At 37.5% G+C, this 27810-nt stretch overlaps 1 protein-coding gene and 3 long non-coding RNA genes across 12 annotated transcripts in view; 2 read left to right on the top strand and 2 right to left on the bottom strand.

Moving 5' to 3' along the window:
* LOC110853781 overlaps positions 1-27810 on the top strand; it is a 35567-nt gene that overhangs the window by 2265 nt on the left and 5492 nt on the right. For 5 of the 7 annotated variants that reach the window (XR_004835526.1, XR_004835527.1, XR_004835525.1 and 2 more), the window contains exons 3-4: positions 490-571; positions 14871-15980. This is a non-coding gene — a long non-coding RNA (uncharacterized LOC110853781). Of the gene's footprint in view, positions 1-489; positions 572-14870; positions 15981-21440; positions 21628-27810 lie in introns of those variants that run through there. The other 2 variants (XR_002548260.2, XR_004835524.1) reach the window with 2 other exon arrangements.
* LOC110853775 lies at positions 83-20938 on the bottom strand. Of its 3 annotated transcripts, none has more exons than XM_022102106.2 (9): positions 20810-20938; positions 17156-18528; positions 11806-12360; positions 5617-5971; positions 4526-5515; positions 4365-4446; positions 4218-4281; positions 2794-4136; positions 83-2704 (listed from the first exon to the last, which is right to left on the bottom strand). In XM_022102106.2, exons 2-9 carry the CDS (start codon positions 17240-17242, stop codon positions 2389-2391), a joined length of 3792 nt encoding a protein of 1263 aa, XP_021957798.1. In that variant the 5' UTR covers positions 17243-18528; positions 20810-20938; the 3' UTR covers positions 83-2388. The 3 variants fall into 3 exon arrangements, with proteins under 3 accessions (XP_021957798.1, XP_021957799.1, XP_021957800.1); XM_022102107.2 differs by having other exon boundaries at positions 11806-12233; XM_022102108.2 differs by lacking the exons at positions 11806-12360; positions 17156-18528; positions 20810-20938 and adding an exon at positions 6757-8899.
* On the bottom strand, positions 22828-23228 carry LOC110853782. The gene is made up of 2 exons (XR_004835528.1): positions 23092-23228; positions 22828-22975 (listed from the first exon to the last, which is right to left on the bottom strand). It is a non-coding gene; the product is annotated as an uncharacterized LOC110853782 (long non-coding RNA).
* On the top strand, positions 22835-23174 carry LOC118436515. The gene is made up of 2 exons (XR_004835529.1): positions 22835-22971; positions 23088-23174. It is a non-coding gene; the product is annotated as an uncharacterized LOC118436515 (long non-coding RNA).

The following is a 27810-nucleotide window of genomic DNA, read 5'->3' as shown; positions in this document are numbered from 1 at the left end:
TGACACTAATGAAATTTTTGAAGAAGAAAAAAAGAAAGCAGAAACTGTGTCTTGTGCTGTTTTAGCCATCATCTTTGTTCCCTCAGATATAATTCGTAGTAGGAGTAATTTTTGTTAGTAATTCGTGTCATGTAGTAGTCTTGTCACAAATGTAGAGAAAGGTATAGAAATATTTTTATACTATTAAACTTCACGTTTTTTTATCAAGAGTTTGTTGAGGGTTGGAAACAAGAAGTATCCTATTTTTTTATATACATACACTAAATATTTGTGATTATATGACATTGATATATCATTTTACTTCCAATATTCACTTTTTTCGAAAGTATAAAAAGGACCATCATCACATTATAATAATATATGTTGTAGTTGAATTAATAAATTACTAATATTCAAATTATAAATAGTTAAACTAGAAAGTAAAGTAGTAACAATAGTTTCTTATATAACGATATAAATACGTACATTTTTTTGGTTTGGGTTTTACAGGTAAATTGGGCGAAAAACCACAAGGGATGAGTGAATCACTCGATCTGACTTTCACCACGCTTTCACCACCACCCTTCAAAACGTACGTACCCTGTTGTGCTTATCAGCACACACTATTTCTTATAATATATGATAAGTACATATCTATGCTTACTTTAGTCAGCCACAACTACCACATTGTTTAGATAAATACCACAAATATGAGCACCAATTCTTACACACTCGTTCACAATTGGATTAGTTAGGTGATTCATTTTCAGGACATATTACATAATAATAATTAGATAATTAGTTGACGCACTCATCCGTGCAATACATACACGCTATCATCATGAAGGACGTTTCTGTTTCGAGTGCTTTCTCTGAACATTATTGAAATCTATGTATAAAGTAATTATTAAATATAATTAATTACTTGATTTTGTATTTATAAATACTTTTATGACTTAAATATTATGTATTCACAGCATAAATATGAGAGTTGTTAAGTCGTTCATCACACGTTCACATTTTATCATTATCAAACCATGATCTCGATTACAAATACTATAGAACAACATTTTTTGAATGTCTGTATAGCAAGCGTATGAGCTAGTATGATTGGATGACCTCTTGTTACATATTTTTAGAACAACCTGTACTGTCCATTCGATATTATATTTATGTATAAGGGGACATTACAAAAGAAATCACAACATATCAGCTTTTTGTTTTCTTTTTAGCAGCGATTTGTGTTCGAAAAATGAGTTTTGTAAAAACAAAACTCATTGACTAATTTGTTGTAAATCAAGGAATTTGTACTATCGAACGAATAACGTATATTGAAACGATACCACTTTGATTTGATTTGTCAATGTGAACTCGTTAAATCTGAGGAGTTGTTATTACTGGGTGATTGAGTGATATTTTATAGTGGCAATCTTTCATTCAGGGGACTATGAAAAGCGATTTCAGAAATAAGGGAAATTTTGTGAACTTCTTTCTTATAAAGTCTGACATTGGTCTCGAGGAGGTGTTTATGAAGCGTCAATTTTTTAGTTTGGTCAATGTGCACTAATCGGACTCACACATTTGCATACTCTCATGAATTCTGAATTCGTGTTGCAAGGATATTTTTTAACGCGTAGTGATAATAACTGGCTGTACCCATTGCACCGTAATATTTTGTTAGTAATCGCCTGTTAATAATTTATCTAGCTATTTTTACTTGGGGATGAAAGTTGTGAAAATACTCGATAGTTAGTTAAATATAGGAAACAAATTTAATGAGATAACATGCTAAATCTCAAAATTTTCTTTACATGTAAATTGTTTAAAGTGCTCTAAGAGCATGTAAATTACCAATTAATAATATATTCACTCGCATCCTGAGCAATTATTTTGACTAAATTGGTTTGGCTAACTCTTTAATACTTTGTTGAATTCACTGCATGGTTCAAGATATTTAAGGTTGCTTTCTTATTCCAATAATTTTTTGTATTTTTGAAGTTGTAATTCTTTCCAGTCTAAGCAACTGATACATAGGTCTGGAGACGGGAAGGATTGAGTGAGGGCATATTTTTATAGCTTTCGTAACTGTGTATGGTTTGAAAATTAAGAAAAATCTAAAGGGAATCTAACAGACTTTTGTTGAGCTAGTAAATCACGGACCGTTTCCTATTACTTGTTAACAACAACCTTCTTGGTGTATGTATAGGAGGGGTTTGTAGGGATAATTCTTGGGTGTAAATAGGTTTGATTGGAGAAAGCTCCTATTTTTATGTGTAAAAGAATGCTTATCTGACTGATATGAGTAATCATGATTATCCCCTCTCTCACAGAGTCTTATTTATCTTAACTAATGATAATATTCAATAGCAACAATAATATGAGTGTCCAGTCGCATAAGTCGTCGTTTCTTCAGTGTCGATATTGACCGTCTTTGTTGAAGGGAGACTTGTCACTCGGACCACCACCACCACCCCCACTGTTTCTCCCTGCTGCTGCTTCACGGAGTCTCCAAGTCTCATGCTGAGCTTCCCTTATTCTTTGTTCCATCGATCCAGCTAATGAATCTCGAAATGTGTCATGAGAATTTTGAGATGTGGGCGTGGTTCGAGTGAGTGAAGCGATGCTGGGCAGTGTTCCTCCACTTTGAAGTGGTGGTAGGGGATGGTGGCTCGAAAGAAGTCCTTGTTGTTGGTGTTGTTGTTGTTGAGATACTTGAAATTGCGATCTAAACTCGGCGCAAAATTAGGAATTATTAGATTATTAGAATTTAGAAATGGGATTTTATTATGGTTGTATATCCAGTAGTGATGTTACCTGGAATCGAGTCTTGGATTTTGCACCCTGTAAATCCTATGAAGATCTTGATGTCTTAATACACCTCCCATTTGTTGTTGATGATGTTGCTGATCCGCTAACATTTCTGCCCTCAAGTGTTGTGATTGTCTCGGACTAAGTTGAGTCATTGAGCGAGAAATTGCCAAAGCTGGTAGAATTACCTCATAATACTCTTGAGCCTGTTGAGCCTGTGATTGTCTTGGTGAAAGTGGGTATTGGCGACCAGGTGAAATTCTAGGAATGGGGATTTGGTGTGGAGAAAGTTGATGGTGATGACTGCTCCTACCACCCGATGAAGATGATGCTGCTGGATTTTGCATTTCACCACCCTGATCAATTAATCCCTGATGTTGCTGTTCATGAGAGACAACCGTCTGTGGAATAATGGTTCGAGAACGGTTAGAAAGACTCCTCTGCTGGGCTGCTATGGATTGAGTGAAGGACTGAATTTGTGAGTATTCTGAGGGACTCAAGTCGCCAATATTTTGATGTCGAGGAGACGACATGATGAGGCTGGATGGGGATGAGGGGGACATATTGTGCGGAGTACCAGACGTTGGTCCACCAGTGGAAGATGAACCACCCATGTTCACACTTTCCAGCGGAATGAAAGGATGACCTGCGGCGAGAGATGTGGGTGATGGGTTGCTCAATGGGATGAGAGAAAGTCCAGAAGGTTGTCTAGACCGGGAAAGTCCTGTCGGTGAGTTTAAACTCATTGAACCCAGGTTGAAGCCCAAGGCTTGTGAATTCGTAGATGTTGATGAACGGTACCCCGAGCGAGGGGAGGATGACGCAGTGCTGGGGGAATGTAAGGAGGATGGTCCACCGGGTGATGGGCCGAGAAAGGATGATCGCTCCATTTCCTGCAAAATTTGTTGTTGTTGCATGGGAGAAAGTCCAATAAACGGGCCTTGCTGTTGAAGCTGTCGAAGTCTGTGGTGTTGTTGCTGTTGCAATTGTTCTTCGAGGAGAACAGCTTCTTGCACCTCTTCCATAGAATATGGTGAAAGGTTTTGTGGAATGATTGACGGCAAGTTCCCACCCATTCCTGCACCGCTTCGAGATCCTGAAGATCCAGATGGACCAGAAGTTTGTTGAGAGTCGAAACTTTCACTTGTAACAGTTGCGCTGGGAATCCCAGTACATTTTCGAAAGTGCGTCTTCATATTGCTGGACTGACTGAAGCATGCTTTGCATTTTTCGCACTGGTACGGCTTGATTCCAGCGTGATGGTTGAGATGCGTTTTGAGGTGATGGTTCTTGGAGAAAGATTTACCGCATATGTGACACTTATACGGCCTTTCTCCGGAATGAAGTCGCTATAAAAATTAAGATTATACAGTTTAGAATACTTGGATTTTTTAAAATAAGGTTGTTTATACAAATTAAGGAAAAATTACCTGATGTAGCAGCATATTACTCCGGTCGGCAAATGCTTTCATGCATATGGAGCACTTGTATGGTCTAGAATTAAAAAAAAACGGATGAAAATTAGAATTTCTTTATAAAAATTCATAAAACTTAACAAGGAGAAAGTTTGTATGTACCTTTCTCCAGTGTGTGTCCTGATATGCTGTCTTAGGAGCATTTTGCGGCTGAAAGCCTTTGCGCAATACGAACATTTGTGTGCTGCAATTAAGTTTTTTTTAGCTTGTTAAAATTACTGTTGAATAACATTGATGCATATATTATGCAAAATTGTACATACGCTTGTGTCCAGTATGAATTCGAATGTGCATATTGTATGCCACGCGTTGATTGAAACTCTTGCCGCACCATTCGCACTTGTACTCCTTCTCATTCCTGTGGATCTTCAGGTGACTGCTTAGGTATCCCTTGTCATTAAAGGTTTTGCCGCAGACGGGACAAGTACACGCAAATTGTTGCGTCCCTTCATGCCGAGACCTGTGATACTTGTAGTTTCGCAGTTGACTAAATTCCTTCCCGCAATCCCGACACTTCAACTTCTTCTTTTGGCAGGAACCCCCATTACCCTGTTGAATAATGCCTTGAGCCAGTAGTAACCCCTGGAATGAACTTGGTCCTCCAGGGGAAAGTGCTGCTGCGCTGCTCAGGGCAGATCCTGGTGAGATCGTAAAGAAGTCGGCGGATGCAGAAGCGGACGCACATGGAGAATGGTGATGACCGCCACTAATACCACCACCGCTGTGTTCATACCCTAGCTCGGGCAAGTCTGAGGAATGTGGTTGTTCATGCAAGTAATGGGAAGGGCTTCTGGATAGGGATCCTTCCTCCTCCTCGTCTCCAGCCTCCTCCGTAAGTCTTTCTCTGGGAATAATATTGATCACACTGACTCGTTCGACCACATCGCCGGATGTTTCCACTCGCAGTCTTTGATCTCTTCTCGGATAACTGAAGGAACAATGGGGTTGGGGTGATTGGGGATCTACGGGCAGTGTAGATAGATTTAAGGGTTGGTCATCACCCCGTTTACGTGGAGTACTACGAATAACAGAGGTGGGGGTGGAGGTGACTAAAGACGCTTCTTCTTGTCCGCCCTCCCGACTGGAACCAGAACCTCGGCTTCGACTGCTGTCCTCACTGATGTCATCGACCAGTGGGGGAGGGTCGGGGGTTGAGGTGAGGTCGGGTGTTGTGGGGACTGAGACTGGGGACAGGACATCCGGTTCGGTATCACCGGAGGTGCGCTTTTCTCGGCAGCAGCGGCGTTTCTTGCCTAATCAAAATAGCATCATAATTAAAATATAATGTTTTTCATGTCATAATACAGACATGCATATAATAAATGCATAAGTAGACAATTCAACTTTCACTCACCAACTGGCCCAATAAAGAGAAAAGGGGACGACATTTCTTTTGAGGTGCCTTCATTTCCTGAAGTTTCATGTGATGCTTCCTCTGATTCATGTTGACCTGACCTGCGTTCGTGTCCAGCCGAGTCCTCCTCACTGTTATCGGATACATGAGCACTTCCGCTGAGACTGCCCAAACTAATCACACTGTCCGGGGCTGTTGACTCATCTCCTCCAATTTCATGAACATCGGCACTAGCTGCAGAAGTTTCGGTACCACTACCACTTGTGGCCGCTGGGGTGGTGGATTTCGGTTGGGTTTTGACATCCTTGTTGTTGGCATTGTCATCCTTTGTCCACACATCTTTCCTCTCCTCACCCTGAAACACACCAAAAATGATCATGGGATTGAGAGACGGAAAGAGATATGGCGTGATATGAAATGGTCGAAGCGGAATGAACATTATTACTAACGTCAAGCCGGCTACGTACTACAGCCACCGCTACCATGAGCATGGCATGCATGAATTTTCAGGGGTAGCAGCAAGCTAGCAGCACCCCGAACAAACAGTCCAACGAACGAGGAGACAACAACAAGGTGAAAGCCAGAGGAGAGATTTCTGCGTTGTATGAAAGTTGGTATGTCTGCTGCCTACCCTCCCGAAAAGAAGTAGGGAAAGTGGTTCAATGGGTTTGGATGGGAACGAGACGACTCGGTAGAATTACAAGGTCAAAGTCATCGTCATCATTATGCAACCTCCTTCCTCTACCGACCGCCATGATTGTATTGACAGATGTATAATACTATACATAACAGGAGGGATATATAGTGTTATTCAATTGCAGACATGGTGGCAATACGGTTTGGTGCTAGGCTTCACCATCAAATTTCTAACGTGGGGGTGTGAGAGTGGATATCGCATAAGGAAAGGGAAGTGAAAGCTCGGCTCCTTTGAGTTACGTTACATAACACAATATTACACAACAGCCAATATGGCGTTCAAGGAGACTGGCCATAAATAAAATGGCGTGGTTAATGTGAAACCTAATTATTAATAGTTTAGCTTACTGGATAATGCTAATTACTGGTCGTAATTGCAATCATTAGCAATTCGGTATTAGAACTGATGCACATATTTAAATTGTCTACATGCGCATGATTTACCTTCATTGTGGACCCACCAGGAAGGGTCGGAGACACGAAGTGAGATTGAGAATTAGAAATCACCGTCTTGTCAGCCGTTTGTCGTCACTACCAGTGACCTTTAAAAGGTCAACTGATAGCAACACGTACGTTTGAGGTTAACAGTTGGACATAATTTTGTCACAGTTTTTTTTTGTGAATAGAATTTCAATCTTTACAAATTTGGACTACATACGTAATTATGTATCTACATTTTTAAACATTTAACTTTCTCTTCAGCGTTTTATCCACAAAATGAACGAGTTTTATCACAAATGCATATCAAGAAATTCCAACAACTTTCACAATCAAATAGCACATTTTATATCAGTATTGAACACATTGGTCAATTGCAACAGTCGTGACGCAATACGTAATAGCGAATTGTTCAAGGATTGCCTTCCGTAGCCATCCTCCAGCGCTTTCTTTTGCCGTAGCAGAGATCGCCCATTATAAATGTGACAACAGAGAGCAAATCTTTCTTCCATGTTAAAACTAGTTCTATTTTCACGATCACGTTTGTCCTTAAGTACTTCATCTTACAACTTAACTACTTTACGCTTATCGTTTGAAAACGAAAATATATCTAGGAACAAATATTATTTTCAAATGCAGAGATTTGTATCACTTCACTCGTATTCACATTTAATCTGGTATGGATTCCATATATTATTATCCGTTCGTATGTAGGTTATAATTTAAAAAATTGTGACTCGACTAAATTAGTAGTAGTTTTGTGGAAAACCCGTAAAGTCCCCTGACCCGGCGAATTCCGGTACGACTAACTGCTATGAAAATTCCTACAAAAATTGTGCCCCCCATCGTGAGAAACTTTATAGGAAACTATGCATCTCCTTTATACGGAATTTTTTAGTTAATAAGGCAATTAAGTACACGTCAGTTGCCAGTTTGGAAAAACAAAATTTATAATTCGTCAATTCGGAGATGAAAGATTTATTAGATTGTTTTTCAAATTTAAATGGAACTCGTCAATATTTTGTAAACAGGATATACCAATTATGTCCTTTTAAATGAAATATTTCCCTATTATATTTTTCTGCTTTAATCAATTGATTATTGATCCCAATACTGGTAGATTACGTGTAAGGCATCGAAAATGGAGTTTATTTGATAACTATTAGGTCAAAATTGTGAGACTGAAAAAAATTCTGGTTTTAACCAGTTACAGTTACTGAGCAGTTAGGGGGCTGAAGGTGATGTACGTGAAAAATAAGTACCCTTAACACACCTCTACACGTATCCCTGCCCTATCTGGCTGAGTTTGGTAATATGGCGAACCAAGTGTACATTTGTACGTGCAATGATAAAGTGAAGGTTGTTTTATGTCGTTGGTGGAAGGCTACACAGTGTGGTTGCTATGTACCAACCTAAAAGGAAAGGCTTAAATGATGAACCCAATAACCTGCCGCGTCTTCTATGCACACCATTTCTTTCCTAACGCACTTCCACTTCCACGCAATGCTCTACGCAACATATGCGTGGAAGGAGGAACTCCTTCTTTGCGAACATGTCATAAACCCCCATTTTGCAATGTTATATAACCCCGTTACATAAGTCCATCCATAACGTCTGCTGGCTAAATGCGATTAAACAGTACACCTGAACAGAGATAGCTCGTTCGTTTGGCACAAGTGTGCATCGTGCACGTTGGAGACTCCACGAATGTCGTCATTTTACTGGCTTTTCATTATGGCAAAATGTACCCAACATACAACATTTTAAAGTTTGTGAATAGCTGTCGCTTTTAGCATAATTTATTCCTTATTGCAATCTTGCTCGAGTCTGTATCGTTAAGTAATGACATCTTTCAGGATGTAGAATTAGAAGTGGTTTCTGGAAAGCCTAGTAAAAACTGGTTTTATGTAACGTATTGATCCCCCGATTACATAAGTCATCCATCCAGTCTGTAATTGCATTGGGAAGAATGCGTAACAATTAATTATTTGGATTTGGGTGTGTAACTAGATATGTAACTGTTCATTGGCACGAATATATTTCCCCCGAAATAAATGTTACTCAAGAAGATTAATGACGTGGGAAATGGTCATCAAATTTTCATTTGTTTACCGCAGTCTGGCAATAATTTAGTTTGTGTAATAAATCAATGGTGAAAGTAAAGAGTGTGGCGATGGATTATTTTGGGTATTTATCTAGTAGTATGCATATATCTATGATTGGTAAAATTTTTCATTGAAAAAATCTGTTTTTGATAAATAACCTTGCACAAAGGTTACTTCAAGCGAAGCGTAAACATTCTTTGCGTAAATTTCAATGTGTCACAATTCTAGCAATTCAACTTTACCTCTTAAAATTCCCTTCATCCCAAACTATTTAAAGCTCATGCAATTAACGGCAAATTAAACGGAATTTTGTATAGAAATCATCATCATCATTAAAAGTACTTGTAGAGTTTACAAATTACAACGACGACGTGTCTCTAATGCCACCGCTACTATTTTCTTTAATGTACCTTATGAACTCACTTTCTTTGTTAGCAAAGAAAAGACTAAATAAATATATAAATCAGGGTAAAAGCATCTCTTTCAAGACAAGCCTTTCAATTATTTCCGCCACATATATACTTATGTATTTATCTTAATTTGCTTGCAAAGTAAGTAGGATTTTTTGGTCATTAGTCATATTGCCTGGGTTAAGTAAAGCCTCGCCTATTTCATTACTTAACTGATGGTTGATAATTGATGTTTACTTGTAAAGCGGCAACCTTGTTATTGATAATTTAACAAGTCCAAATTTCGAAGAACTTTGTTGGGGTAATACCCCATACAACCCGCATATAGAGACATATCACCAACCATTATTAAATCATTTAACTTGTCACCGTTCCCATCTTAAGTAAACAGAGGGAAAGAGCTGCTGCATAACAGAAATTGTTGTTGTTCAGACTCCCAGTCAGACATAGCCCCAGCACTTTTCGTTACCTAACGAGAAGAATTTCTGGTTTTACTCTCTTATGTAACCGTAAAAAAATCGGCATATATAACACCTTGAAAATACGCAATAAGCTAACCTCTCCACTATGCCATCCTCTCTCTCTACTCGTTGTATCATCATCATCATCATCCGAATGTCTGCTCGCACTTGCTCTCTAGTAGCTTTCGTGTAGTGCAGTCCATTCAATTCACGAACGAACCCACACACACAATGTAGATGGTATAAAGCGTCGAAAAACAACATTTTACATAAACTACGTTGCATACTATGGGGCAGTAGTCTGTACTTTAAAAGGCTATGAGACCTCAACCTCAATGAACTTGTGGTTATAGATGTATGATATATATATGTACAATATATAGGTATTAGGCAATATGTAGCTCTCCCTCTCCGTCTGCATGCATGCATGCATAACAATAAGAACTGACTGAGAAGCTTATGTATAAAGAGAGAGGTTTAGGGAACTTTTCCCCGCAAAAAATGTTTCGCCATTATTCATTCTTATGTAAGGATAGTTTTTTTTCTATTTGATGTGTGTTTATATGAAAGAAAATGAGGATCCAAATTTATAAACCGGTTAACCTTCAGACTGCAATTCGGATGGATTTGAAAACAGGATGCAATAATGGAAAGAAATTATTATTTCAAATATGTGTTTTTCATACATAAGTGGTTTAGTTAGCCCGTGGTATGTAAGCTATCACAGCTAAGTAAACTGGAACCAGGCAGATTTAGTACAATTATGTATGTTCGAGTGAATTGCAATGCCAAGTTTATCAGTTTTATGTAACGCATCGATTACGGGTTGAATTATTAATAAAGTATAGCACGTTATATAATGTCCTGGCTGAAGGATTATGAAGCACTTGAAGCTTTCTCTGAATGAAAATGGGTATAAATTTAAACCATTTCAATAAGCACACGGTAGGGAATTATAAAACATGGAAAATAACAGATTACGAAACTGATTGGATATCGATTTCGACATTTAAAAGTATGTAAGCGTTATTGTCCTGAACGATTGTTTTGAACTTGTGTAGGCTCTCAATTTGTGTTTTCATTTAATTCATGGCATGTCTCATAAGTCTTTTTTTCTTTTATTTTATCCTGGAACTGGAAAATTTTAGTGTAAATAATTGATTTTTATTTAAGTACATCGTTTAATTGACTAGGCAATGAACTGAGATTGTGAGCGGTGATGATACATGGTTAGTCTGATGATGCTCATCATGATCACATCACTGTCCCACTCCCTCATTCCACTTATGTAAAGACAAATGCCATGCCACACAGGGTGTCGCGTTTTATATTATTCGTTGGGTAACAGATGTTGTTGTTGAGAAGACCAAAACAATTAACACTCTTGCATAATCTCGTTTGCTCAGTATTTTTATAGATTTCATGACTCAAGCATGGATGCACTGCACAGACACGGCGAATAAAGTACAACTTTATTATTACGAGACTTGATTTTTTTGGGGGTATAGCATCATCTTCACTTGATATACTTACTTATGCAACGTATATACGTCTGCTAACTTATATAACGCTGTTATGTATGATGAATTATGATGTTATCATGTCGTCGATTGCTACACATTATTACATATTCCAGCAAAAGACGACTAGTCATCCAGCGCAAAATTGAGACTTGGCACTCGACTTGGTTTCGGCCTTTGAGTGGTATTACATAGTATAATGCCAACTTTACGTAACGTGTCACATTTGTATTTGAGACACACATTTTCAGGGAATAATGCCAGCTTTCAGAAACCACTCGGGGCTTACACACTTTTGATTCTGATAATGAAAGTTGGTATAGTTCTCACTTGGGAGACAAAGACAAATATCTGACGGAAACAACTGGACCAAGTTTTCTCTACTTTTGTTTATACAATCTTTAGAGAATAGATATCAGTTTGAAATTGATGTCTTCTGAATGTCAGACTTTTTCATAAAACATGAAAAGGCGGCATCATGCATACAATACGCAAATTTATGGACACAATTAGGCGTGGTCTTATGAAATGCATAAAAAACATGAAATTTTGTTTATACCTTATTCATCCTATTCCAACGTTCCGGCATGCAACCCTCGTCCTTCTTTGAAGCAGCTTGGCCTTGAGAGGGGTTGTTGCTGTCTTGTGCACTTATTTTGCTCTGGGCCGAGTATGACAATCGCTTCTGGATTTTGGATGGGACGTACGTAAGTTCAATGGAGTTATCGTCGTCGTCGTCGTCTGTGCCCTTATTCACATTGTCGTCCTGTCCATCCTGGTTGTCCTGATGGCATCGGGTCCAAAGAGACTCAAAGTTGAGGGAGTCACGCTTATGACTCTTTCGTGGAGGACTTATGACCGATGCCCGCGACTCGTGGGGGAGGAGGCCTTCCTCTTGGGATGATTCAGGGGAAGGGCTGGATCGCTCAACCGTGATGGAAAAGAAGGTGTAGGGACTGGTTGAAACTCGGGTTTGTTGAGTGTCACCTAAATTTTTAGGGGTGGTCTGATTTAGAATTTTAGATGAAGTAGTATTGCTTGATGAAGAAGAGGGGAGTAGGTGGTGGACGTAACCCAGGTTCGCCGTCTCACAGGAGGAAGGACACATTAATTGCTGCAATAGTGTCAAATGAAATGCAAGAGTCAGAGGAGGTGCATCTTATTAACTAGACCTTTTCCAGCACCCGATTAAGTATATTTAATTAGCAAATCCATGCGTTATACATGCATAGTTAGTCAAGGTGCACAGAAATGGGTAGTAAGCAAGGAATGGTCACGTGGTCATTTGTTATGGAACTTATCATTGTTGATGTGTATGTAAACATCCGAGTATGTAGTAATGTAGTAAAAAAAAAGATGCATATTTACCCTGCAACTTTTTCTCGTAACAAATAAACACCAGACAGACATAAATATCCTGATTGCGAAATAATCCCCTTCTGAACTTCTCGCCTTTATGTATGAAAGGACACATCAACAACAAGAGATTGACTCCCCATCAAAGTATCAACATCATTAAAACCTGCTATTAATAAGAACATGATGGACTAGAGACCGACTTATATCAATGTTTATCAAACAGTGTACCACAAAGCTATTAGAATTTCCCATCACTTGTACAAAGGAAGATCTACTTTATGTCGACATATGCATACATTTTGAACAACAACTTTGCAATCATAATAATAATAAATGGTCTACAGATAGTGGAGTGGAGTAGACACGCTTATGTACAAATATGTATAAACGGCGCATATTACATATCCATCCAAGTTGGATAAGTTCGTTCAACTCGAGCGAATATGTAAGTCCTAACCTATCCAACTGCACACTGACTTGTCTATCTGTTCTCAGTCATAGTCAGCCAGTTTCATACATGCTAAAATATTAGGTATCCCATTCCAACCATCTTTTTCCAACAAAATATACGACAACCTTACCTAACCCAACACGAGTTCTTTTACTTTTGCGAAACCTCCAACTCCTACTCTACCTCAACAAACTCTTTCATGTCGTTAAGCTCGCTCCACTACTCTTATTCCGCAAATAAATAAATGCGCATGCATGCGAATTTCTTCCTGTTTGACAGTATAGAGCAAATAGTAGTCGATACTTCATTGAAAGGTATCCAGAAAGTTATCTGGAATCAAATGACTTACGTATGTATATGTATTTCTTTCTTTCATTTATAAATTAGGCTAATTGAATTAATCCTGGTTGAAAAAGGTTTAGGAAAAGTTCAATATTGAATAATGAAAAATAATTCCTGAATAAGAAGGATGTTTTTGTTTTACGAGTCATTTCCGGAGTTAATTATCGTTAAGTAGGGGGTAGCAGTCTTGCAAATGTAAGAAAGATGATTGTTAAGTATTAAGCGTGTAATTTAAGACCATGCTAATAAAAAGGGGAAAAGAGGAGGGTTGTTTTGCATCTGGTACTGGTTACATAAACCCAACAATTGGCAGATTAGCCTAATTCCGATCCCCCATTTTACTGCACAACTACATATTTACTACTGGCTGGCTGCTCCGACTCTACATATTTTCTACTGCACATTACATTACGTTCGCCCAATTTTTGAGCTTTGTAATAACAACTTGTCAGATCAAAGAGCATGTACGACGAGTGGGTATCATGTACTTTCAAGTACGTTCGTTTGAATTAATGTGAACAGAATAAAAAGTGTTTTTCTGCTGACTGGCAGCGTAATGGTGCAAAGGTTAAATTAAGTAGAGTTAAATGTTAATTATATTTATTACGCAGGCATGATACAGAATAATACTTTGTACACGTCGTGTATGTACTTTGTACGTAACGTAATGCGCCATTTTTGTGCGTTCAAGTGTAGGCTAAATATAAACACTTAACGTTTCTGATTTGATTGTATTATCATGTCTGTCTCAGATTTATAACTATTTATTGGTATTATATATATAATAACGTGCAATTATGTAACTGTCTACATAAGTATTATGAATGCATGTCTACGCTGATCTGTGTGTTTATTTACTGCTTACATAAATGTGTGTGTGGGTTTTAAAATGGAGCCAGCCAAAGTTTGGGGATATGAAAAAATTCTGTTACCTAACCTGCCTTAACACATTTACAGTTGACCTGATGGTGGTGGTGGTGGTGGTGTTGGTGAGCATGCTTATCGGACTAGGCAAATTGACTACCATTTAAAATTCTGCGTGCTACAGATAGTAAAAAATGAGCTAAAGTTCTCTCATATCCCGTTATTTTGTATACCATACCCATTAGTCTGTGTATGTATGCATGTGATACAAAGTAAATTCGAGTATACTCTAACTAAGCACACAAAGATGTAGTACGGATGGCCTACAATTTGCAAAACAAATTGTGTTTATGTCTTCATATTAAGCTCCTGTCAATAACAAAGTCTTCCGAATCCATATTTTTTTACGTCTGCGTAAACCTTTCCGACATAAAATGATGAAAGACTGACATGTAAAATCTATATATTTATAAATAAAATTAATACTTTCTACGTAGCAAATTAAAACTGGAGCAATGCTCGTTTAAATGGATTTAGGAGAAGCAATTTACAAAAAAAAATTGCCGATGTTACGACACTAATTATATCTATTTTCTGTCCCTCTTTAGATCCTCAAGACTGCCTCCCACTGAGACAATTACAAAGTAAAAAGTAAATCACTAATCATCATGCATCGTGGACCAAGATGGGAAGTCCAAGAACAAGAGACTCATCTAATGGTAATAACGATAAGATGCATTCGTTGCTCTGCACGACATTTTACATTATCCTGACTCGGGATGAATGAACTTGGGAGCAATCCAATAAAACTACCCGGGTATCTATGCAACCCGACCTACTTTCACCAAGAGAGAGAGAGTACATAGGCTTCCTTACACCGAGTGGAGTGGATTGACTGGGTTCGGGAAGTGAGAGGACCTACTACCTTCTTCTCTACGGTAGGTTAGTGGTGCTGAGCAAAGTCGACATAGTCATTAGTACAACAAAATGTAGTGAATTCGCAATACGGTTGAGTTTGGTTAGGTCGGGAACTCGCTGAATTCAATAATTTATTAATGTATTTATTGACCATGTCCAATCTTACTTTAGTTTTTCATGTATTTGTATTGCACCTGATATAATTTTTTTTACCCGATTAATGGCTGATTCCTAATACCATAAACCTATAATTATTTATAAAATGATCTAGTTTGAAATTGGAAATCATAATGTCAGTTAAATTTGCATGAAATTCATCTTCTTCTTTTTCTATGATGCTACTGTACCTGTCTGTTGAGGTCATACGCATAGAGTTCTAATTTTTCTACCATCTTGCAATTTGGGATTCCCAAATCTCCAAGATCCCGTTTCACTCAGGTCTTTCAATTCACTTCGCACCTCACGATACAGCGACTCTTTAGCCAGGCGCGGCAGTAAAGTTATATACAATTGATGGTTAATGGGCTGTGATTCAGCAAAAAAACTACTTTGTAAAGTGAGGTGGAACAAAACAAGGTGGAAATAAAATGTCTTTCAGTCATCTCGTCAAATATCTAGTCGTCGTCTGTCGGGTACCAACAACCAAGGTCTAAAAAAAGCTTCACGGTAACAGTATAATATGTATACAACTAACTAGTGCTATTTTTAGAAAACGACTTTTTTTAGTACATGTCACATTATTTTGTAACAATGTTTTCATATCATATTCTACTCAATAAATGTCAAATTAGTAAAAGAAATCAGCAACTTGGTATTCAATTTCTTTGTGTAGAAGAAACAGCTTTTTAAATTATTTCGATACGGTTTTCATTTAACAGTACAGCGACAGTTTTTTGTAAGTACATACAAAACGTCATCTGCTGTTTCAATTTAAAAAATGATATTCATACTTATTTGTAACGTTACAAAGACCAAGAAGAATGAAAGCAATATTGTGGTTACGATAGTCAAAAGGCGATGTCCGGTTATTAATGGGGGGCACTATTAGTGACAAAAACTTGTATTAATACTGCACACACATCCTGATTCTTAAAGGCATTGACCATCTGTATTAAAATAATTTTTTACAATCATCTGAAAAAAATGTAACTAGTTTTTACCGGACCGGATTTTAGTCTGCAACTTGTTGTGTAATTCGATGCGACGTAAATTGCAAGCACAATAAGAGAACAACTTGAACATTTTTTGTCAAAGTCAAGCCAAGTCAGAGATGAAATTCACTACTAGACGATTATTTTTAGCACGTCTTTAAACTAACTAGGTATTGCACTCTGTTTGTAATTCGGTTTTTAATTCCGGGTAAAATTGCAGTATTTTAAGTGTAAAAGGTACAGAGTAGATAGCAGGGCATGTTCATTTTATGTTGTGTAAGGTCTGGTAGATTATGTAATTTAAGGCGTCACGTTTGAATGTGGTACTAGGTTAATGCATGTACGCGTATGCAACGTATGGAGAAAGTAGGTAGAATAATTTTTGCCATTTTTTTGCCAAGTGCGATAATTATAAGTGTGACAAACCTTTGCAAATTATTTAATGTAATAAAAATTGCAATTGTGTATTTGGCCGACTAAACTGCATATGCACTTTGCTGAAAAAATGAACTTTCTTTTTTCAGAAAATACGTTACTCAATTAAAATGTGTTTTAGTCTGTTCGTGACGCATTCGACTTGACTACAATAAGCAATAATGAGGGGTTGACTAGATTGATTATTGATTTTGTATGTGTACATTTTAGGTATCAGGGTTAGGTGAAAGCTAAATTTAAAAAACAATTTTCAGCAATATGTCCCCAGAATAATAATGAAAGTAAACCTAGGTCAGCCATGCAGGTTTTACAGGAAGAACAAAAAAAGGTACCCCAAAAAAAGTCAAGAAAACTCCCCCAAAGAAATTTTGAATCTCACAAAAACTTACCTTGGTAGATAACTCTGGGCAGATAACTCCTCCGACGGTAACAGAACATGTTTGTGGTGGCCCCATATGCGTTTGGTAGCAAATCATGCTAGTTGAATAGGACTCGAAGTTTAGATGGAAAATCCAAACAACTTCCACTCACATTTACTTGATAATAATTTTTTGCTACAAAGTGAAAGCTCTTCACAACTGCAAGTTATCCTCATCACGGAAGTGTACAATGTATCGTGCACTTTCCTCCAGTGACCGGTAGTCTCACACAGTACTACACACACCGGTCTACTAAATACCTCTGCACACCACGTTTTTTAGTCTCAGGGTCGGCCGTCAAAGTGACTCACAAATGTAATTTCTTACATATTTTACTACCACTTTTCGCCACACTAACTACCAACAACTCAACGAACAGAAAGTTCCACTTACTACTTAACTACATGGACTCATTACCACCAAGAAGCACCAGCACACTTGAGTGAGTGAGAATCTTTTTTAACAGTACGATACGAATAATGGTAGCGTGCACACTACTGAAGGAGTGAACTCTCCGAGGAGAAATTCGCGAATGAGAGAACGAAGTTCACATTGAGGTTGGTTATGGTCGGCCGCCGGTTTAACGCCATAACTCCTTCGCTCGCTCTCCTCAGTCAGTTACAGCGTATGCCTAGCGAGTTCTTCTCACTGCAAAATTTCCCAAGTCTGCTGGCTCTGCTGCTATGTAGGTAAAACGTGAGACGAAGTTGGTTCGTTGGGTGGTTGGGTACTCTCTGCTTCTGCTGCTATAAAGATAAGGAGGACTGTATGTTGGTTGGTAGGTAGAAGTTACAGATATTTCAATCGAAGCACTTTTCTTCTTTGCGCACCATAATAACTGCAACCTGTGCAAAATAATAATGGATCTTTATCTCTGGCAGACTTCACCTTCTTCTTGTGTGAGAAAGGTCAGCCTGTGTGAAAGTAAGTTTAGGGAGGAGGTAGAGCAGTCTCCCCGATAATTGGAACTATATTTGACATTCACTTTTAAGACGGTAGTAAAGAAAAATGCGGGTTACTTTCAAAGGAAGGAGGGTTTATGCATTCCTTTTTTTCTTGGTGGTTTTTTTTCTCGCTTGGTTAGAGCTGGATTAGTATGTAGGTTGTTGGGGTAGGTCGTTTATCTAGTGCTCTTCTTCTCCTTTTGCAGGATAACGAAGAAGGAAAGTCGTGGCCTCGGCCGCATGCACTTTTTGAGGATGAGATGAAACATGAAATTATTTATGTGTGGGTTGTGTGCTTATTATTTAGCTGCTTGTCGGCTTACAACACTTTCTTCTTCTTCTCAAAGTCGCGATCGATGTGGGAGACGGTGTCTTGCATGTGATCATCAAAGTTAACTGCTGTAGAGGGGAAGGGAAGAAACATTAAAAATAAATTGGGTCTTATATAAATTTTGAGTTTGAGGATTTGCATTTCAATTTTAGTCTGCATAATAAATAAGTACACTGAATTTGTAGGCATAAATAAATAATTTTTCCCATCTTCCTCACACCATTCACATTATTCCATCCACAAGATGAGAAGTGCATATGTATGTAGATAGGTATATATTTGTCGACATAAAATCAGGTTACGAGGCATGCGTTACATAACCAGATAGCTATCTAGCTAGCTAGCTCCTAGTAGGCATAAACTATGATATTTCTCCTCATTAAGTGTGCATGTAACTACCTAGACCACCACCAGCCAATTGTCTTAGGTCAGGTTCATCGCCACAACAAGGTCACGACGAGAGAAGGCGCATTGATTTTTGTGGTAAATACTAAAATAATATGCTGTAACCCATTATTAATTGGGCGTGTTTGAGTTATTTAACCATACAAAATTTGCATAACTGCTTCACGACATACGTAACTCGGTCCGCTTAGCTAATACACTTTCCCCATTTTTAGCCCGAGCTCTCTGCATGGTACGTATACGTAACACGCTTCCATGAATGCGAATATCTGTATGTGTTGGTTTGGTTGTGTAATCGCATCGTGGAGAGGATTTTCCTTCCAATCATTCGATCCCACGAGAGTCTAACGTGGATGTTGGATGGAAGTAGTACGTATAAAATAAAATGTTGGGTCATGTTATATAACAACGAAATGGCGCGTATGTGGCAGGTTGGTGTTATGTTATGCTGGTCTGATGTCTGGATTAATAATTTGTACATGATTCACACCGTGGAGAAGAATAATGTCCGTGTGATGAGTGGAATGCCAAGTTCGCCCTGCATCCATGGGGCGAGGAGAAGTTTCGTTTACGTAACTTATTATCGTTACCTACATATATAACTGTTGTGGGCCAAACTTTGTGTATGTATGTACAAATCGAATATATATGTAGACCGGTTAGGCGTCAGAATCACTTCAAACCATTAATTCGAGTTGTTTTGTACAACATTCGTCAATTTTGCTGTTACATGTACGTATGTACGTACTTATGTACGGATCTAAAAACAGGGGATTGACTGAACTCACTGTATAAATGTGACGATATTTGCCAAAGTATTGCATATAACCCTTTTATGTAACCCCTTTTATCGGGATTGCTTGGGACAATTTAATTTCGATTGGTGGAAAGGAAAACTACGGCAGAGTGACACGACAACATGCAGCTGTTCTAACAATGGAATATATAGTGCAAAATAATGTATGTTTGAAACGAACAGGAGACAATTGTCCCCATGAACTTGGCGAGGCCCAAGCTTGTGTAAACAGGATTTGGAAATAATTCGCTACCATCATTTTAGATTAAGTGGAAATGTACAACGCATTAAAATTTAGAATTGCGAGAGTACCGATTGCATGATGACCTTCCGAAAGTTTCGTGACATTTCATCATCAAATTCCTGAGGGTATAAAACCGGTTAGGTCGTAACTTGTTGTTTTGTGTTCTCCAAACACGGAATGATTTTACATTGTTGCATAAAATGTTTGCAGGAGAGCTGCACCTTTCTGTCTGGAGTGAACTGAAAACCACGGTTGAGTTTGTAGCATGTATGGATTTGACAGTCTGGTTTGTCCCATGGGGATATCCAGAAAGGATTCAATGTGCACTGAGTAGTTTTGTTGAAATGTTGTGTAATTCGATAATCTCGCATTGGGTGATCTTATCCATGTGGAAAACCTCAAATGTGGTGATTGTGATTGATGCAGTTGTTTTTTTCGGAAATTCAAAGTTTGATTGCACTTGAACTCTCGTTAATAAAGTAAGATTCAATTACTAAAAATAAACCAGTTTGCATCAGACAGCATCAGACATGAAGACAAAGTTTAAAACTTTTAATCAATCAATCAAGGTGATAAGTTTTAACTGACAAAGCTAAAGAAGAGCGATGCTTTTAATTTTTGGGAATTTGAGGCTAATGGAAATTTCCAATTCGGTCGTAACAACAACTGTTATCGGTCATCCTAAATATACATAAAAAAAGAGTCGTGAACAGTGGACGAGACAGACTTTCACGTACACTTTCACCTAATTTTTGCATTTACAAATTGACTATTTATTTAGTAGCAGTGACATTTGACTAACAAATATTTAATCATGTCTCGTGCTAGGTAAATGTAATTATAGCATGTCCTTAAAGAACGCGTCGACACTTTATGCCTCATGTAAAATTCAACAGTTACTTACAAAGTTTGTGTCTGGTGCTGGAAATTACTTTTACTCAGAAGGAACGCCTCGCTCACCACTACCACCTCACTTTTTCCCTTCCGTTCACTCCAAAAGGAAGTGTCACAATCAAAGTCGGAATTGCATAGAGTTAATAAATAATCCGACTTTCACAATATCACTTAAAATTTAACTTGAATAATTTCTATTTTTACAAAAACTTTAAAATTTTAGTCTTTTTTTTAATTCACTAAATTCACTAAATTCACTTAATTCACTAAAACCACTAAAATTTCTGATCCTTTGACTAGAAATCTGTTTCACTAACACAACTCGACGAGTTCTTTCAATTTCATGCACAAAGAAATGCGAATCTCTGAATTGAACGAAAATACGGGGCCATTTCCGTAATTTTTTGCACCTTGCCCTGGTTTATCACCATGAACTGTAGTTGATAACTGGCTACGGGACCGACTACACACATCCCCTCTCGCTTAAATGAATGTGAATGTGAGATAAAATTGAGGAAAGCACATATACATTTGTACATACTTATACAAGTGCACGCAGTTTAAAATAGTATGTCGACCGACGAGAGAGAAGGGTTTACTCAGTAAATGTTAACTCAGGTCTGTGTCCATTGGTTTTGCAGATTCGCAACAGGATTCGTATAATCTACATGACCAACCATCCATCCATTTAATGCACCGACCGAACCGACTACTTTTTTATACCTCTTCTACCTCCGTATATCATGTATATTTATCCGCATAAAAAAATATTCAAAGCATTTTTGCCATGTCGTAATAAAAAATATGACAAAATATATTAAACAAATATACATTGCCTACTAGCCTTAAAGCTGTTCATACAATGTCTGATAAAAAAAAGTGTTATTGGGTTCGTTCGAGTATACTGACTTGGCGAAATTCGGGCCACTCGTACATGCAACAATTTCATTCCGGGCTGCACAAACTGCATGGGTTAATGTTTACGGAAACATAAAATGTCACACTACAACTGGTAGAAAATAATGGTTTATTATATACACAGGATAAAGTATCGCAATAACAATTTACCCCTACATTGTTAAAAGTGGAGGTAATAGTGCGATTTTGATATCCCTATTTCGCAGCATCCTTGGATTCACCCTTGGCTAAGGTTAGTTCTTCCTCCAACATGAAGAAAACCTGTGCAAAACGACGAGTATAACCAAACCACATGCATATCTATCTACATATACGTACGAATGAATCGTGAAAAGTTTGCACAACAATTCGCCAACCCTTTATTATTATATCCCATCCATACAGTTAAATACGGTTGACAAAAGTATACCCGACCGACAGTTAACTTACTTATATAAGTGCATACATGTATATTCGCATCCCTACCATACCCTACGACTACATGATTCTTATTGCTCTTTATTTTTGCACAATCTACACTCGTCGTCGCTTCCAATTTCGCAAACGGAACGAACTACATCGTACAAACAGCTATCGCCAACCAAGAAGCCATTGACCGAGGTAGTGGTGCCTCTAGCTGGTTGGCAGAGTAGTCGGTCGACTTATTTAACGTGCTTCTTATCTTGACTGAATATGTAGCATCGTGTATATTTTGATGGTCTAATTGTCACTGGTTAGGGTAGTTTTTTTGCATGTCTCAGCACTTTGGGGGACGACTAATGTAGTACAAAACTGTATGTGCGTATGGATATCTATGCAGACAAATGTATGTATCATGTCCCATCCTGTGTTGCACCACACAATGATAATTGTTCTTTTGCATTCTCTAAAAATGAAACTCGAATGCAATTGAATTTCTACTAAGGTGAGGAAGTCGCTCTTTGTGTGCGCCTATAACGGTAGATGATTGAGGTAGAAGCAGCATTTGTCTCACCATACTTTGTATTTGTGCTATCACGCATTTTGCTGCTAAATGCATGATCAGAGTCATTTCGTCCTACTTTGTATGTCGTGTTGAGGCAGGTCATCACTATTCTATAACCAAGAAATGATTGACATAAAGGCGAGATGGCATTTTGCAAATTGATTTATTTTGCGGGATAATTAGAAGCAGGATAATTTCAGAAATTCGATTTTTTTTCTGTAACCACAATGACCATGTTTCAGTGCTGAAACGCACCTGTTTGACCGACTTTTTTGTCTATTATGTTTCCTGTACCTGTTGTAGTAACAAAAGGAGGTTATATTATTAGAAAAGTTTTTCTTCATTTCGACTGACTTCCTCTATTTCTGCGTATTTCTGCACTGAAATCACAGAGAAAGAGAGGGAGGTACCTGATAAATCGATAGCACCAATCCCAGCAAGTACTTAATTTTGACATCTCTGAGGGAAATTGAGATGACTTGGAGGAATAAATCAATAAAATTGTTTGAAAGGGGTTTCTTCTCCTGTCCAGTGAATAAATGTTCACCTATTGCGACAACAATTGAACCAGGAAGCTATTTCAAATGCCCATTAACGATATAGAGAAACAGCAAAATCTCAAGAAGGGTGGCTACACAAAATTTGGTTACCTTCTGCATAGACATTCCGGACTTAAAAGGAGATTCTTTTTGCTAAATTCAATCACCAAGCTTTCAGACAGTTTCATCCTCAACTGAAGAACGAGACGGTTTTAAAGAAACAGGTTATTGTTGTTGTTTTGTTTGATGTCTTGGATGGATAAGGAGTACTTGGTTGCAAAGGTCAGTTTATGGGCGAATAGATAGATTATTTAGTTAAGCAAACTGGCCAATGACGATGCGATAGTTCGACTAGTTTATCTATCTATCTATGTACTTACCCTTTGGTACAACTTTGTAGCAGAAATGACCTAGAACAACATTTTTGAGAAAATTAAGTATATAAAAAGATTACTAGTATTTTCAGGGGAAAGGGAAATTTCAGGTACTTTTGTACTCGTCAAATTCTGCATTCCTGAATCCATGCATCATCCCATTGGACAGCAGAGTTAAAAATTATATATTACGGAGTGACGATGTAAAATTAAACTATGGAATCACCTTAATATACATATTTTATCTATTTTACGGGCACATTATAAAATGATAATTGCTTATCATGCACAGGGTAGTTTTATATAATGTAAAATAACAAGTAGTGCATTTTTATAGATGTGAGATGAGATGTAATGTACCCATAAATTCATACATACTTACAACTCATTTAGCAGAGGCGTTTTTTTACATTATTAAACATTTAGCTTATATAACCATAGTCTAATGGTATTTTGATGTTCACGCTACGCTATTCCCTAATAATGATGTTAAACCAAATTATCATTTATGTTCACGGCAGTTCACGCACACCAGAAAAAAACATTTAAAAAAATAATCCAACCAAAATCACGACTATAAAATTATTAAAAACAAAAACAAAGTTTATCCGCAGTTTTAATCGCGTATTTTAGGAATGTTTTATTTTGCAAACATGATAATTGAGCAACCGTAAATAGGTAATCGTAACTTGTTTTGAACTATCGATGAAATCCATCTTCATTCGTTAACGAGGATGCTTTCCGAGAAATTGATGTAAGCTGAGCTATGTAGTTATACGTGTTATCCATCTTCTAATCAATAACTAGACGTACCCGTCTGGGACTGAGACAAACAACAATTAGAGTCGAAATTGGTGCACGAATCCACCTGAATATGCTACAGATTTACATTTAAATGAAATAAGTTCACCCATTGAACGACTTACTGAATTCATACAGAATTTTTCAGGTACTTTTAAAAACTAGCATCATAACACATCATAAGGAGAAGAATTTATTCCAAATCTACTGTTCGACCCCGAAAATGTGACCAAAAGATGCATAAAGAATGATCGGGCTCATTGATCATCATCATGACGAATGACAACAATTAACCGTCACCCACCACTTATCATATCAGGTACACACTCTTCATAATCATCATCATGAATGAATTTATTCATTTATAACTCCAGCTACTGCCAGACAAAGATTACGCAATATATTTACTTTACGAATGTGGGATGGGCTCGATTGTCCAATGGCTGAACAACAACTGACTTACGTAATGAAACCCATAATCCAAACGTCAACACTTTCCGCTAAAAAACAGATTTCCCAGAATATGAGAGTGCCATTATTTCATTTTGTGGAAAAATTTTCGACACTTGAAAATTTGCACGTACTTCAACACTTGAACATTTGACCGGAATGACCTTAACGGACATTTGAATGAGATCAGATATAGTTTCAAGTAATTGTTGATACGCAAATCATCATTCCTAAAAAACATGTTATGCAAACGCAACACTTTTATGATATTGCAACTGAATCACGTATTTTGCACACAGTACCACAGTTTGCAAAATGTTGAATGAGAAATTATGAATACACTTTGATAAGCAAGTTGTACAGCAACTCTGAATTTGTACATGTTGTTATCAAACCATTGATTATTTTGTTATGTTAGTGAAGAAGAGTACATCATCATCGTTTGTACATCGTGAGTTATCATCCTGTATGCGACCGATGCACTTTATCAGTCATTGCAAGTTCTCGCATGTCACATCATAACCATAAAACCACCAGTTTTAACTGCTTGCCTGCTGCTTCTGCTGCATGTCAATTGTGGTGCTAATCTTTCTTGAATCATTTTTTTTTCATAGTGTGAGTGAAGAAGAACTACGGTTTTTTGCAACCGCAGTACATAACTTTTTTTGTGGAATTTTATCACTCCATTTTTACAGGTTTTTTGGCCTCCAAATATTCGGGCGATGCTTTTTCGAATGCAATTTCAAAGCCAATTAGAGAGGATAATGTGCATATAAATAATTGACGTTGCACTTGGATTTATCTGTTTCTAGTGCATTTTCCTGTAATTCCCACCACTAAAGTTGCATCCACAATGATGAAAACCACTCAGAAACCTCATGCATATATTTATGCTTTTTTGACACGTTATTATGAAAGATCACTCATTGGAAATAAAGCAATAATAATAAATCATACAATTGTAGGTAGAAAGTCTTAAAACTTGCCAGCTATTAAATTTCTTTGCTTCATAGGACTTATGCACAAGTCGTGATGATTTACGAGCTTGTGAGCAGCTGCTTTATATTTCTTTGTAACAAAATCATCAAATGTTCATTTCACACAACATCTTTGTCGTATAATAAAAAGAATTAAAGAAGAGACTTCTAAATCCTAAATTCTGCTCTAAAAAAGGAGTAAAGCACAGCTCAATCAAACCGGTAAAACTCTAAGAAGTTAGATATGTAAGAAAAAGGGGAACTTCTCAATTCACTCACGGTGGTTAAAAAGAGAAGAGATTCATTGTCCAAATCATACTTTTTTTACAGATGGGCACAACGCGTAAGGATTTAGGTTAACATAAATAACGCTGCCGAGAGTCATGTAAATATATGTGTCACGAACGGCGAATTTGCAGAAAGTAATACGCCACTTCTTACTATATTTGTGGCTCCTGACCTGCCTCAACAGCATATCCAACATGCCAACACCATAGAGAGTGCGAATAAAATATATTTGCAATATACGGTGAATGCAACCCAAACCTTTCCCAACAGAGCTGCTCTTAACTCCTTGTGAATCCACCTTATCCACTAATGGATGAATGGATGGATGGATGGATGGACTTGTATTTACCTTTCAATTCGCATTTAGTGTAGTTGCGAGTATATCACAATGAATTCTCTTCGGGTTTTGCGGTTGCGATTCGCAACTTGCGAATATATCGTATATAGTTTGTCTACGATATGTCTCGCTGTATTGATTGATGTTAGATAGGGTTATGGATGGGAGTTGTAAGTTGTGGCGTATACAACGCTAAAGGTGCAACGACCTGTTGTGAGGGTGACCTACTTTCCGCTGAACATACAGATACTACTTTGTCAACTATTTATGTATCTACATCGCATGGTTCGAAATAGAGCTTAGAAGCTATCATCATCATCTCCCATCAATCAATCTAATGGATGATGTGGGGAGATAAGTTAGTACATATGCACGTTTGGATAATTTTGGCATGGGTACATATGTACTATGGATGGATATCTATGAATATACGCAGTTTGGGTAAAAAACGGTAAATTCCTGGTAGAGCCCATTCCCACCAATTGACTAAAAAACAAGCTAATTGAACCTAAATCAAGTTGTGAGAGTATAAAATCGATGTGTCAAAGTCAACACTGCAATAATGCTCGAGTATAAAAATGCATACAAAATGAATGTGGCATAAAGACAGTAATTGTAGAGGCAGCATTTTTTGTTGCAGATGGATTATAAGTAAGTAATGGGACTACAAAACACTTGGGTAGCACGTGAAGAATACATGTGTCCGGTCACCAGTTTGTATTGTTTATCGAAAAGAGTGACTTATCTGTAAGACTGCAAATACCTCACATCACATACTGAACAGCATTTGTTGTCTGAAAGATCACGTTGTGGGACATGCTTTGTGCATGCATTTCGCTTCATTGACCACTCATCGTCTCTTCCTGATCTAGTGTGAGGTATTGTATTTTAGTAGCTTGTCGATCAGTAAGCCAACACAAAGTTGACAGGTGTTCTCGGTATGTATGAGTTTAAAAAAAGCAGGCCGTGTTTATTGTATTATTTCGCGAGGGAAGTCAACACGCAAGCAAAGTGTTATATAACTCCATTGTACTGGACAATGCATTTCATAGTTTAAACATTTGAACTCTCTTATGTTCCCATTATATAAAGCGTGATTTACATTTACACAACATGTGATGGAAGACCAGTTACATTTTGCAGTTCAAGTACCGGTGGATGCACATTGCAAATATACACACTTATATAATGGAATCAAATATGTAGCAATTATTGATTCAGAGAAACTACGGATCCCTCTCTTCCTATATTTGTTATTTGTCTACAATATTTATGCAATATGCGTGTTAGATAATAGAAAAAGTTGTAAAAGAAATCTTGTCCTCTTATATAAGTCTCTATTCACAGGAAACAAAGACAAAAC

This window comes from Folsomia candida, unplaced genomic scaffold, assembly GCF_002217175.1.
Source record: "Folsomia candida strain VU population unplaced genomic scaffold, ASM221717v1 Fcan01_Sc009, whole genome shotgun sequence".
Taxonomy (NCBI): Eukaryota; Metazoa; Arthropoda; class Collembola; order Entomobryomorpha; family Isotomidae; genus Folsomia; species Folsomia candida.
Note: the sequence above shows the minus strand (reverse complement) of the source record. Positions and strands in the feature narration are given on the sequence as shown.